The 14,926-nt window shown below is 43.3% G+C and overlaps 2 protein-coding genes across 2 annotated transcripts in view; both read right to left on the reverse strand.

The window, feature by feature from the left end:
* The window catches only part of TRIM54 (tripartite motif containing 54), a 70,541-nt gene extending 61,574 nt beyond the window's left edge, over positions 1–8,967 (reverse strand). The window contains exon 1 of the mRNA XM_042780683.1: positions 8,800–8,967. Coding sequence (XP_042636617.1) covers positions 8,800–8,967 — 168 coding nt within the window. The remainder of the gene's footprint in view (positions 1–8,799) is intronic.
* Positions 8,968–9,739: 772 nt separating this feature from the next.
* Positions 9,740–13,148, reverse strand: DNAJC5G (DnaJ heat shock protein family (Hsp40) member C5 gamma). The gene is made up of 4 exons (XM_007938904.1): positions 13,036–13,148; positions 12,522–12,735; positions 12,204–12,348; positions 9,740–9,747 (listed from the first exon to the last, which is right to left on the reverse strand). Exons 1-4 carry the CDS (start codon positions 13,146–13,148, stop codon positions 9,740–9,742), a joined length of 480 nt encoding a protein of 159 aa, XP_007937095.1.
* Positions 13,149–14,926: the final 1,778 nt, after the last annotated feature.

Below are 14,926 nucleotides of genomic sequence, written 5' to 3' on the forward strand. Positions count from 1 at the left end.
ACACATACCAAACCAAAACCAAAACACAAACACACTGCCATCGAGTCAGACCTGACTCATAGTGACCCCTTCTTGGGTTTCCGAGGCATTATCACTATGGTAGTAGATTGTCCAACCTTCCTTCTGGGGAGTGGCTGGTGGGTCGAACCGCCAGCCTTCTGATTAGCAGTCAAATGCCTTAGGCACTACGCCACCAGAGTTCCTATACATACGTACATATATATATGTATGTGTATACATACATATACACACACATATATTTAAAGTGAGTTATTTTAAGTACAAATGCTATGCATGGCAAAATTCAGGAACGTTAAATGAGAACGAAGTTTGGGAAATCATTGCTCTTTCTCCTTATCAAAACTTGTCAGTCTTATGTCCCTAACCTTTTGCAAATGCAGGGTGACTAATTTTGGAAATTCACATGTACTGGATGAGTGGATAAAATTGTTATCCCCTCTCATCCTACTGAAGAATACCAATGTTACATATTGGTAACATCTCTGCCTTTTAACAGAGGGCATTAATACAGCATGGTATGGGGGAAGTACCTCTGGTCTGAAGACCTAGTTTTGGATTTGGTGTGTATGTGAGATGGGAGAAGGGGTTTGGTGGTTTTATAACAACCTTGTCTTCTCACACCATTTAGGCCACGAACTCCCTGTTTAACTGTGACACAAGTGATCCCGCCATCTCACCTCTCGGTTTGTGCTGTTGCCTTGCTGTCCCTGGGGCGCCCTCTTCCTGTCTGATGTATGCAATTCTGAAAATTGCATCTCTGAAATAACCCTTGCGTGTTTGTTGTTGTTGTTTTTTTAGATGGGTGGATTCCTCACAATCTATCCTGCAGCTTCACTTCTCATTCCACAACTTGCATGTATCCCTTTGTTTCTACACAGTATTGTTATTTATTAAATTTAAATGTTAAGTTCAAGAAACAGCTTTCAAGAGCCTACTTAGGGCAAGGCAGAATATACAAAGGTGAAAGATACAGCCTCTATCTTCACAGTACTTACCATACCTAAAAACTAGTTGCCATGAAGTCAGCCCCAACTCACGGTGACTCCATATCTGCCACAGTAGAACTGGGTTCCATAGGGTTTTCAAGAGTTGATTTTTCAGAAGGAGACTGCCAGGTTTTTTTTTTCAAGGCCTGTACCCCTGAACCCCCAACCTGCTGACAGTATTTGTCTCTCAGGGAGGGGATTATGGAGGATTTATATATTCTCTCTCAAACTCTCTCACTGCTGTTGAGTCAGTTCCAACCCATAGCGAACTCTCCTTGGGTTTCCAAGGCAGTATCTCTTCGGAAGTAAATTGGCCAGTCTTCCTTCCGAGGAGTGGCTGGTGAGTTTGAACTGCCAGCCTTCTGGTTAGTCAAATGCCTTAGGCACTACATGCCACCAGTATATGTCTATGAGGTTTAAATTTATATACTATTATTTTCTTAATAAAAATAAATAAAAGTTGCTTTTTCATATTGGAAATAACCTGAGTATTTAATAGTAGAATAGGAAAGGTTAAATAAATTGTGGTATAATGGAATATTATGCAACCATCTTTTTTTTAATGCCACCATCTTTAACGAAGGGTTCTTAATATGGGAAGAACTCATGTTATAATTTTAGATGAATAAAAACAGGATATAAATTCTATATAGATCATAGGATCCCAATTTTTTAATGGGTTATGGAATTTACAGGTGACTGTTAAATTTTCTTTATAGTCATCCATATTTCCCAAATTTTTCCATATAGACTATGAATTAATTTATAAAATGCATGAAATCAAATATATTTTAAATAACTGTCATTGAGTAATAGACTTATGAGTGATTTCTTACTCCTTTTTTTTTTTAAGAGTAAATTTACTTTTTTTAAAATGCAATGCTCAATCTTGACATGAATGGAAAGGGGCGCTAGAGTGCCGTAATGAAGTAACAGCCGACAAGATCAAATGTTACTAAGAAGAACTGTGAAGACCCATAAAGGAAGGGGGTGTTTAAAAAGATATCATTGAGGGTGGACCTTGAAGATGAATGGACAGGTAGCAGAAGATGGCAGGTAGGAGACAGTTTCAGGAGATAGAAGAGACTACAGAAGTATAGGGTGCAAATAGGGAAGAGGTGGGGGAAGCTAGAAAGGTGGGTCTTATGGAGCGCTCTGAATTCCAAGGAAAGGATCCGACCTTAATTTTATAGACAAGGTTTCCAAATGGGAAGGAAAAAGAAAGTGAATATTAATCTAACAGAGGTAGTTTGGATAGACGGGAGAGGAGAGAGAGGCTTAAGGCAGAGATTAGCTAGGAAGCAAATGCGGTAGTTAGTGCAAGTCCTGGGGCGGCCCTCAGACAGTGGCAGCAATCCTGGAAAGACTGGAGATGCCAGAGGACCAGCCAATCCCTTGTGAGGTGTGGGTAGAAGGAGTCAAAAATGTTTCTGGGGTTTCAACACGCCGGTGCCTCTAATATAGGAATACTTAACCTGGGAGCCACAGGCTCCAAAAGCTTCATGGATAGAATTCAAGGTCTCTATGAACTTGTGTGTGCGTGGTGGGGGAACAAATTTGCTCTTTGTTTTCACTAATCTCCAGCAGAAACTGAGCAATTCCTTCAGCTATGAATCTAGGTAACAAATTATAGTAGTTTTAGCAGTACCTGAGACTTTGTCACCAACAGAAATCACAGGTATTTTCATATCCCATTACAGTTGTTGGTGAAATCTCAAAAAATTATTTACGCTTATCACTACCTCAAAATTAGTTAAAAGGCCCACTGCTCAAAAAACCAAAAACCAAACTCACTGCTGTTGAGTTGGATCTGACTCATAGTGATCCCTCCTTGGGTTTCCAAGGCAGTATTACGACGGAAGTAGATTGCCCAACCTTACTTCCGAGGAGTGGCTGGTGGGTTTGAACCGCCAGCCTTCTGGTTAGCAGTCAAGTATCTTAGGCACTATGTCACCAGAACTCCCACTAGATCTCATTATTTAATGTATTAATCAAGAAGCACATATATTACTCTATCAAAAGTGTTCCTAAATATTTTGAGAGTTACAGTGAACTGTTTCTCAACCATTTTTTCATTACCACCCCATCTAGTAGGTTTTTTAGACATTTTTCCCTACTGGAAGTACCTCGATAGTCACATCACAAATAGAATTTTATACTCTAAGGTGTAGATGGCAACCTCGTTAGCCCATCCCCAGATCTGACAGTCTCCACCTGGGCTACAGATCACTCCAAAGATTATGCCAAAGATCACTCCACTGGGCTGGCTAATCTCCAATCAGCAAAACCATATTTTCTGCTTCTATTTTTCTTTTTATTTTAAAACTAATAACTAATTTGTTCTAGTGTACACATAAATGTTTTAGTTCTTTCCTTCACTCTTACATTTATTTACACAGGGAGACAGCCCCATGAAATAAAATTTCATGTGCCAATAATGTGATGTGTAGAGGAAATTCCATCAGTCTAGGAGACAGAATACCTGGATTTATGCTCCTATTTGGTCCCTTTGTGTGACCACACCTTTTCTTACATTCTCTTGCCCCTGCAAAATGGAGATAATCCATTCTATCTAACTCTAATGGAATCATGTATGTGAAGGCACTCTATAAATTATAAAGCACTGTGCAAACACAAAGGATTGCTAACAACCTTAACCTAGGCCTTAAAAATAAATGACCACCCAGAACCACAGGGCATGAAATAGCTGTTCTTTCTTTACTGTGACTTGTAAAATGGAAGGGAATAAATAAGTGGACTTTAATTCTAGGCTATGCTCAAGGCTCCTCTGTGACATACATGCTATGAGTTCTTTCTCTTTTAAGCTGTATGGTCCTTCTGTTTCATAGCATCTACTAGAAATGTTCCATCTAGAAAGATGGCCTGTAAATGCAGTTACTCTATCAAATCCATACTTATCTCAGATTATTTTCACTTTTCTGGCTATTCAGGAAGATGTGAATTTGGGACACTGGCCCAGAAGGCAGGGGTTATTGGGGACCGTCTCCCCTAGACTGATAACCTAGCTGGTAATGAACAGTGGAGCACACAGATTCTCTGAGCCAGGTGCTCAAAATACACTGGGGAAGCTCTGAGTGGACAAAAGACCAAAACTTTGGAGAAAAGTTGAAGAGCCTTAGGAGAATCCAGGTGTTGGTAGAAGCTGAGCTGGGCATAGAAGGGATTTTAAGTGCAGGCCCCTTTCTTGATATTCCCACTCTGCAACCCACTGCCATCGAGTCAGTTCTGACTCATAGAGACCCCTGCTGGGTTTCCAAGGCAGAAAATCTTTACAGAAATAGATTGCCCCATCTTTCTTCCACAGAACAGCTGAAGGGTTTGAACCACTAACTTTCTGTTAGCAGTCAAATGTCTTAGGGACTGCATTACCAGAGCTCCTTCCACCTCTGCAAGTCCCTCCCTAAAAGGACACCCTCTAGAAAAGCTGTTCCTGAACAACCTTCTAGCAAGGCCTTCGGGTTGTCTGTTAAATCACAACAGGCTTCAGCTCATAAACAAGTGCCCACAGTGAAGTGGGGGCAGGTACAAAAATAAACTGAAGACTTGCATAAAAGTTGCTTAGGAGTGAACAGAGTTTACAAATACAGAAACACATGGGAAGATGCTTGTGTCAAATTCCCACACTAACAGCTTTCGTCTATTCAAAATTCTTAGTAGCTGAGTGGGTGCAAGTGTGGGGACAGAGAGAGAGAGAAATTTGAGAGGGTTAATGTGGTGTTTTGGTGATTGTTCTATTTAAATTCAGAGAAAGAGAGATGTATTAAGGCTCTAAAGAAAACTAGTTAAATTATGATGGGAACTATGTAAACATGTTATAGATAGCCACAGGGACTTGAAGTAAAATGCAAAAATAAAAGTAATTGTGTCAAGAGAAGCAGGATAATGGGTGATTTCCTCCCATCCCTTTAATACTGTTCAACATTTTCAATTAAATGTGTTTAACTTTTCAAATTTTGTTTCCTGGCTCTCTGGTTAACCTGATCCTGTTGTGTTTTTGTTGTTAGGTGCTACTGAGTTGACTCCAACTCACAGTGACCCTATATACAACAGAACGAAACACTGCTCAGTCCTGTGCCAGCCTCACAATCTTTGCTATGCTTGAGCTCATCACTGCAGCCACTGTGTCAATCCATCTTGTTGAGGGTCTTCCCCTTTTTTCTCTGGCTCTCCACTTTACCAAACATGATATCATCCTCCAGGGAGTGCTCCCTTTTGACTATATGACCAAAGTAGGTGTGGTGGTTAAGTTTGTGTGTTAACTTGGCTGGGCCTGGTTGAGTGGCTGGGCAGCTGGATGTAGTATTCCCCAAGATGAGACTGGTAATCAACTCTATGGTAGAATCTACTGGGAGCAGCTGAGTAGCTGCCTTTGGATATGTGGTCTGCTTCCTGTATATAAGAAACAACTTTGGGAATGATCTTTAGCTTTTGGCATGCTTGAACCCTGCATGTAACCAAGTCATCGTTCAACAGCCTGCCATGCTCTGCTGATCCTGGGACTTTCAATGGACTTGAATCAATGGCTTGCCATGTGGTTTGGTAACATTGGGACTGTGCCCTTTTATTTGTTGACCTTAGCCTCAGCAGCCCGTAGCTGACTGAGTGAAGAGATGCCTCCAGCTTCAGTGGGCTGGGAGCAAGAGGCAGAGCTGAAGCCCAAGGTCGAGGAGCTTTCACCCAGCCCCTAGATCCTGGCACTTTGAACTCAGACTTCTAGCCTCCCAAATTGCAAGAATTAACTCCTGTTTGTTAAAGCCATCCTATTTGTGGTATATTCTTGTCAGAGTGGCACTAGGTAACCAGAACAGTAGGTGAGACAAAGTCTGGTCATTCTCACTTCTAAGGAGCATTCTGGCTGCATTTCTTCCAGGACAGATTTACAAAATCACAATGATCTTATAAAATCACAATTCCCCGAAATTCCTATTTGTTATCCATCACAAAAGTCTCTAGAACAGCAGTTTTCAGAGCAGCAAAACAATGAGCCATGTTTTCGAGGACTGCTTAAACAGACTGTGTCCACAACAATGGAAAACCATAAAAAATAAAAACCTCTTAACTCACTGCCGTCCAGTCGGATTCGACTCATAGTGACCCTTCCTTGGGTTTCCAAGGAGCTCTGGTAGCGTAGTGCCTAAGGCACTTGACTGCTAACCAGAAGGCCGGCGGTTCAAACCCACCAGTCGCTCCTCAGAAGGCAGATGGGGCAATCTATTTCCGTAGTGATACTGCCTCAGAAACCCAAGGAGGGGTCGCTATGAGTCGGGTCCAACTCGACGGCACATAAAAACAACAACAATCACTACGGAAGTAGATTGCCCAAACTTCCTTCGAGAAATGGCTGGTGGGTTTGAACCGCCAGCCCTCTGGTTAGCAGTCAAGTGCCTTAGGCATTATGCCACCACAGAGCCATTAAAAAGGAAGACACAGATCTCAGTGTGTGGGCATGGAACAATCACTGAAAGAAAGTGCACAAAGACAGTTATAAGATGAATCTAGTATTCTCTTATTTGTGCTTAAATATGCATGTGTAACTATGTACCTATCCACAGAAAATTTCTGGAAAGTTGGGAATGGTTACCTCTAACTGAAGAAGGGACCTGAAGGTCTGAGGTGAGTAGCAGATTCACTTTTCATGATATAAACTCCTATTCTGTTTGAAAAAAAGATACGTGTATACACGTATGTTGCTTTTTAAAAATATGGTATCTCAGTGTCACTTTTATAAGAAGTCCTGTTAACTTTCTAGGTAATGCTCTAAGGGTATTCTTCCTAAGTAGTTTTAAGATAGAGAAACTAACTGTCCTATTCTTATCCCCATACTCAGAAAACAGACAATCTGATTTGCCGAGTTGTCAAAATGTGGAGGCAATGTGTGAAAAAACGAAATATGCTCATCTTTTAGAGGGGGAATGTACTGAGATGTATATACATAAGTGTGGCTGAAGAACTGGGTCAGCCTCCCACCAGGCCTTCCTAAATAAAGCATCAAGGAAACGAGCTGCTCACTCTTCTCTTCTTGGAGGGCCCATGGGCGCTCTGAACTTCTAAAGATATACATCACTCCAGACCCAAAGAACCATCCTAAACTCTTGGAATCATGTTCTCCCAAATAATCTGTACAGTGTTTGACCCAAACCCAAACCATCCCCAGGTCTCTCTGGGCCTGTATCAGTATTCTAGAGCTTCACGGAACCAAGGGATTGTGCCTGGATACAGAAGACCAACCTGAACAAGGAAGGTCACTTAAACAACTTCTAATTTCTATGTATGGGACCTATTCCTGGGTCCCTCTGCAGAACGCACTATGTGGCTTTTTACTTTAATATTCTGAACACTTTTTTAAAGGCCACATTACTTTAGCCTTTGAAACTTCTCTTTGCTTTCGCATATTTTAGGTCCTAATGAGGATGTTTCAGTATAAATTCATGAGTTTTTGCCATTTCTCCTAGGTATGTCAGTCTAAAGCATGTCCAGAGTTAGACCAAGGGAAAAAAACAAGACAGTGGACTTAGTTGTCTCTCTTATAAGACTTGATGCCTGTGATGAGCAGGCAAGTCTAGTCCCCCCAAGAGGGAAAAGTCTCTGGCTTGGAGATACTCTGGAGCCAAATAATGGCAGATTTGGACCTTGGAGGAATGGGGGATAGAAACAGGCCTTGATGGGAAATGGTAGAAGAGACTGCAGGGTGCTGGGCAGTAAGGTAAGATGGCAGACCGTTGACAGACAAGAGCACAGCCATGGGACGGCCCCAGACCTTCTTTTCTTACACATATACTACCCCAAAAAACTGAAAAGGGGAGCATTTTCTTGGTTAAGGTAAAAGTCAATTGTGTTCAACACATTTCCTCATAATTTCTGATACAAATGAAGAACTTGCTCATGATGTTCCTTATCACTGTCATGCATACAAAGCCAGCTCTGGCCTGTTTAGAGTTTTTATTTCATTTGTAAGGTCTAAAGGCCTTTCTCCCTCACTCTCTGTGACCTCTGTTCCATTATATAGCTCACTAGTACCTCTAAAGTGGTGCAGAGCAAGAAAAAAACATTCTGGTATGTGCTGCTTTTAGTTTTGAAATTAGCGGCTAAAATGATATCTGTGAATTTGACTAGTTATGCTTTGTCCCAAGACCACAAATAAGCCCAAACTGGTTGCACTTCTGGAAAGTAATTTTTTTTTATCTGCTTTCTCTGTGTCAGTCAAGTGATTTCAATACTTTTCACCAGTAGGCCTCTTTCCGGAAGCTGGGGAGAATTCCCACTATAACTTACACCACCCCAAAAGAACTGGTGCATTGAACTTTTTCTTAAATACAAGTAGTTTCTCTGTCATCATGAACCTTACCTCACAGTATTTATCTTTAAAATATTTCATTATTTTGGCGATCTTTTCTCCAGATTTTCCATATCACTCTCTAAATTTGAAGCTCCAGACTGGAATGCAGTCTAGCACACACTATGACAAAGCCTGGTGTGGGATCAGCTCCCTCCCAGTTTCTATGGGGTCTTCTTTCCTCTATAGATGCCAGCATTCCAGCTGCTGTCCTTCATAGGTTGTACTCACCAGCCCGAAGGACAACTGCTGACTCATGCTCACTTCGGGCTTTGCTAGGACTCTGGCTCTTTTTCTGCACTTCAGTCACAACAGCCACCACCCACTTCACAAAGCATGCCACCCATCACCTTCTGGGGACTCAGCTCTGACCTGACAAGGAGTCTTATACAAGTTTGCATTTCTTCACCCACCCCTACCCCTGCCCCAGGAGCCCACCTGGAAGACGTCATTGGCACACTTGCGGCACAGGTTGTGTTGGCACGGCAGGATCACCACTGGTTTGGAGAACATCTCCAGGCAGATGGGGCAGATGAGCTGCTTCTCCAGGTTGTCCATGCTGTGTGCATCCCCTAGCAGCGGCTTGAAACCCACTGTGAAGTTCATCCCCTCAGTGATCGTGCCTGCCCTGGCCTTGGCCCTTGTCCTGGCCTTCTCTCACTGCCTCTGGACCCTTCCTCTTTTCCTTTAGACAGTCTGTGAATTCTTATGTTCCCTTCTGTTGCACACTCTTGAAACAGCTCTGCTATCTCTCCTGTCTTCTCCTTTAACAACTTGCCTTGTCCTTAGATAGCTGTCTCCAGATACTTTGGCCTCACTCTGTTCTCTGCTCTGTCCCTTAGCCAGGCACACTTAGCTTTACTATCCCTCCCTCTGTCCCTAGAAAAATTCTCCGTTTGTTCCTTAAATGACTCTCTCTTGGTCACTCTGTAGGCAGCACTGTTTGTCCCTCACTCTCCAGAGAGATTAATTTTAACGGGGGGTGGGGAAGACAAGGGGCATCTGCATGTCATTCCAACTCCCAATTTAGCTTCTGTAAGGCGAGCCACAGCTGTCATTGACTGAGTGACCCTGACTCACACAGGAATGGGTGACTCCCTTGAGCAACAGCAGGGGGTGAACTTCATTGTTTGCAGTGAAAGGTGGGCCAGCAAAGGTGTCAGTCTCTCATTTGCTTCTACTTAGAAGGCTCCAGTGAGTCCCTGACCTCCATGCGCTAGCTTGGGGTATTCTTCCAGGGCAGTGACACAGAATTCTAAATCAGCCTGTGTGAGAGCCACTACACATGGCTCAGAGTGGGAGGAAAACTCATCAGACCTACAGTCAATGACAGCTTCCTCCTTCTCCACAGGCTTAGCAGTGACCCTGGCCCTCCTCCTCAAGATCCTGTGATTCAGAACAGGGGTGTCAGAGACTAGAGATACAACCTCTTGTCTAACACTTCTGGTTCATTTTTTGTCCTTGCCCAGCCCTTTCTTATATCACCCTAGGATAAGGTGCTCAAAAAGTTAGGCTGTTGTCCTAGGGTCTGGAATCACCTTCTGTGAATGCCCACTGTGAAGGTGTAAGATTCTCATTCGTGAACACACCGCTGGAACCACTCCAAGGACCTTTAACTTTGTTTGGAAATCAGGGGAATGAGCTGGACAGAAAGGACCTGAATGCCAGGGACCTATTTTAGGCACCAAGGGAATCAGTCTCTAGGGATATTTTAGAGCATTGACAAAGTGCATAATCACAAGGCTCCTGGAAGCCTCTGCCCCAACCCCACAGTTGCCCTGGACTATTCCTTTCCAAGCTAGGTTGGTCTCAGGTTTGAGCACTAACTCCATGTCTTTTTCTTCTACAGGCCTTTTTTCTATCCCAGGCACAATTTCTCTCCGTACACCACCCCCCGTCCCCAACATATGTACTGGGATTGAACAAAAACTCTTTATTTGCTGATGTTTCTTAGCCCTTCTTCAGTCAGGGGAGAGAAGTTTGAGTAATTACTAGGCTTTGACCCTGGGAGGATGAGAAATAAATGGTGTGGATGGGATACCAAACAGGCAGAACAAAGAGGCACGTGTGGGGAAAGAGTGTGTAAAAGTCCTTTCTCTATCACATGTCTCATGCCCCTGTTTTAAGAATAAAATATGTGGTAATCAGCTTGCATAAGATGTGGTAAAAAGGATAGAGGCAAGCAGGCACTGATATGTGGAGTCCTGTCAGCCCACAGGACCCATGTCAGTGGTTGCTGTGCTGGTAGCTCAAGTCCAGGGAGAAGCCAAAGGTGAGATGACTACTTCTAAGCCTCAAATGCACTCATACATCTGAGCTGACGCATGGTGACATGGAATGGACCTGGCAGTGCCAAGGGCATGGGTACCAGAAGGTGAGGCCAGTCTCAGAAAGGTGTAATGGCTTAAGAATGAGGCTGACATGAGGGGTTCAGAGTTGCAAGAAAGGAGGGTTAGTTGGAGCAGCAGCTTCAGGGATGGGATCCACCCTGCCCAGTCATCAGGGTCTTGGTGGAGATATCACAAAAGGCTCAGGGAGCTGACCTGCTGACATTGGCTCAAATCCCAAGAAAGGCATAGATAAAAAAATATTAAGGAAAAATCTATCACCACTGCCTGAGATCTCACAAGGGTAGGATTGGGAGGACTGCTCTCTGATAGATTGAAATTGGTACTGGAGCTACAATGAAGAGTAGTTGAGTGACCCTGCATGGCCAGGGTTGGTGGTACTATCAAGAGCAGAGATGGTGTCCTCCCTGCAATGGATGACATTAATGCTTCTGAAGTCGGGATTCTTACAAGAAGACAGGTTAAATCAGGTTCAATGTCAGGAAAAGGCTGCTTGCTCCTTTCTTCAACATGTCCAGTGGACAGAGCAGCAAAAGGCACCCTCACTGGGTCAGCACCTATGGGTAAAAGATGTTGACGCCTTACTAACCAAAGAAATGGTCACCCTGAATTTAAAGCAAACCCCCGATGACTAAGAATATAAACACTTGTAGTCAATACTACAAGGATATAAACTTTCCACTAACCACTAATCTAAAGTCTATATTCCTCTCTTATCCTTTAATTATTGCTGCCTTTTGTTTTCATAACTTACCCTTCTGTATCTTTTAACAATCATTTTCATTGTCAGAATCTTCTTCTCTTCTAAAATTATTTTTGGTCGCTATAATGGAATTTGAAAACAAGATAAAAATATTTAGAAACAATTTTTCAGTCTCCTGGTAAGGAAATCATTACCTTGTAGTTACTCATTAGCATCACTAGGTGGCAATGTGTATGAATGTCAGTCAACCCGTAATTTTAAATTTTACGTACTTAGGGTGGACATAATCTCAAACCCTTATCATCCTTTTGAGTAAATGCAATCAGCTGCAGCCTCTAACCTGTTTTCAACTATTGCCTTTTTAGGCATACTCTCCCATCCACTCCTCAGCTCAAAAGTCATGAGAGGCCAAGATTATGTTCCAACAGTCAGTTTGGCCCACAAGCCCCTCAGAAACATATCGTATCTGCTTCGTTTTCTTCACTCACTTAAGGGTTCACTGTTGCACAGAAATTTCTCATCCCAAACTATTTCTTTTATTCCTAATCCACATTTATCACTTATCTCACTGTTGTGACTGCTAGTTGCCATCAAGTTGCTTTTGACCCATAGCAACTCCAGTGTGATAGAGTGGGACTCCCTATAGGCTTTTCTAGGCTGTGATCTTTATGGAAGCAGATCGCCAGGTCTACCTCCCACAGAGCCACTGGGTAGATAAACTTTTGAGCACTTAACCTTTGTGCCACCAGGGTTCCTCGGTGCTTACCTCAGCTCCTGCCTATTGTTCTCACCTGATCTTGAAGGCTGAGTCCTGACATTCTGTTGATGGTTTCTCTTAACTATCTCCTCAGATGGTGGCCTAAGTGCTCCACAGCAAAAGCAACAGCAACAACAGAAACAGCAACAAGTGAGCAGACAACACAGGAGGACAAGAGTCTACAAGGCAGGAGAGAATGGTCTCAGCCCAGCAGTTCCTGCTATATTACCGTTCAAGCTCCCCTCCCTGAATCCTCCTAGCACTCAAAAATTGAAACACTCTCATTTGTCCTAAGAAAGGGGAGTGAACTGGCCCTCTTTCCTTCGTCTTAGGGGACTAGGAAGAATTGTACCTTGAACCAACAACTATTCATCACAAAATAGTATCTGACGCCTTCTTCGCCAAAGTGATCATATATGTATATTCCCAGTGAGCCATGCCGGTCATAGACTTTCCGCTTCTTAGGGTCACTCAATATGGCGTGGGCTGTGTTGATCTCTTTGAATATTTCTGCTGCTTGAGGATCTCCTGGATTCTTGTCTGGATGATACTTCAAGGCCAGTCTCCTACCCAGGCAATACCCATAAAGAAGGGTGGAGAGAGGATGGGGGATGACTAGGGAGGGAGGGTTAGTTTGGATTACAAGGATAGGATTCTAGATAGTACAGAAAGAATGCATGAGATGTGATACAGAGGACAGGGCAAGCAGCCAAATTCCTTCCCATGCCACAATGAAGAAGACACTGGTCCCATGTAGCCCTAAAGCAAAGACTTAGGGATTTGAAAATGGGTTCAGAAAGCAAGGTAGAGAGAAAACGGTTTAAGGGGGGAAATTTCAAGGTTGAATAAAAGGCTGATATTTGAACCTGTAGGACTTTTTTACATCCTCAGGTGAGGCACCCTTCTTAAGCTCCAACACTGCATACAGGCTCGTTCCACTTTTGGACAGCCGACGGGCTGCTTCATCCATATGAGACATGATCTGGGCCAGAGCAGAAGAAGAATTTGTGAGAACTTCTACAGGTGAGGCTGTGAAGAAGCAAGCTTTCAGAGACAGGGAACTCATTGTCTTCCCAGGCTAGGCAGGTAACTGACTATAAAGAAGCAAGTATAAGACAATAGTGACTGGGATCTGTGACTTGCAAGAGTGCAGGTACCCATAGAAGGCATTCAATGTAAACTTTAAAGCAAATTTTAAAGAGTTAACATCCTCCCCTCACATCAATGTTCTTCAACAACACAGACCTCTAGCCATCCTACATCCTAGAGAGGTGTAAGTGAGAAGAGAGCTAAGTTATGGGAAGAAATTGATTTTGTTCAGAAATCCCAGTACCTTAAGTAAACAGCCCTGGGTTTGTCCAAGATGGGTTTAAAAGACAAGGTTGGCTCCAGATTCTGAGCAAATTGGGTCAGGACTCAGGAAGATCCACAATTATCAAGGAGAAACAATTCAGACCACATCATGTGCTGCCTAAACAAAGCTGGGTGCACAAGAAGCCAGGCCAGAGGGCAGTGTTTGCAGCTAGGTCAGGAGACTTTCTTCTTCCCCTTAGCCTCCCATTCTCATCCCACCTCCATCTCTCAAAGAGGAGGGGTTAACAGAGAGATGACTCCCAGACTGAAGAAGGAAGTGGAAAGGGATGGCTGTGTGGGTGGTGACCTGGCACCAGGGAGCAGAACCCCAGATTGGAGGAGTGGCTTGGGAGACTTGTGGCCCAGGAAAACCAAGGCAACATGCTCAGAAGAGATGCTCTGATTTCCCAGCTTTCCTCTGGCTCTGCAGCCATAGGACTACTGACTCCCTATGTGGGTTCAGCCCTTTACCTTGGAGTTGCTCTCCTCACGGAGTAGGCCTCACACACCCTCCACCCTCTCAGGTATGAAACTTCATACGCCGGCCGGGCCCTGGGGGCCGACTGCGCCTGCGCCCTGCGCAAGCTTGTGCGTGGAAGCTCCCACCACGCTCTGGGAGGCTCTTGGCGACAGCGGAAGGGTTGGGAGGTTAGGCCACGTAGTTCCTGGGACTTATCTCACTCGCACGAAGCCTCAGCGAAGGGATCAGCTGGCGCCAGCGGCCCAGGGCGGCTGAGTGCTTGTCATTGATCATTTCTTTCCCTTCCTCCTGGAAGCGCCTACACATCCTTCAAGACCATTCTCAAATGGTAATATCTCAGAAACTTTTCATACTCCCCCAATTACTCCCACCTCTTTTGTCAAAGTATTTTTGTGTTATATTGTAATTATTAGTTAAAATTATATGTTGATCGTTTCCAAAAGTCACTTTAAATATTATTCCAACGTGAGGATGACCGTAGTTTAATTATATATCCAGGTTGGATAGTTAAATTGTGTCTGTTTTATAGTACAAATAACCTTACAATGAAAATTCTTATACATAAATCTTTGAACAAATCTCTGATTTTTTTCCTTCGGAAATTATTGGGTTAAAGTGAAATTTTTGAGACTCTTAATCCATAGTGCTTTCTTCCCAGACAGGTCCCTAAAGTGCCAATTTACATCCCCATCTGCAGGACACAAGAGAACCTGTCTCTACCTTGCCTTACTTATGTGATCTCCTAAAGGAGAAGTTAGCTGCACCACTTAAAATTTACTACAATGTTGTGTTGACTTTCTTTACAGAACACTCAATGGCTCCCATAACATGTAATCAAAAGAATTTTATTACTTCAATAATACCTCTCTGTTACTGTTCTTACCGCTTTTATCACTTCCTCCTCTCTTTTTTTAAAAAAAGCA

Source organism: Orycteropus afer, unplaced genomic scaffold, assembly GCF_000298275.1.
Source record: "Orycteropus afer afer isolate SDZICR_OR568_19922 unplaced genomic scaffold, OryAfe1.0 scaffold00054, whole genome shotgun sequence".
In the NCBI taxonomy this organism is placed as follows: Eukaryota; Metazoa; Chordata; class Mammalia; order Tubulidentata; family Orycteropodidae; genus Orycteropus; species Orycteropus afer.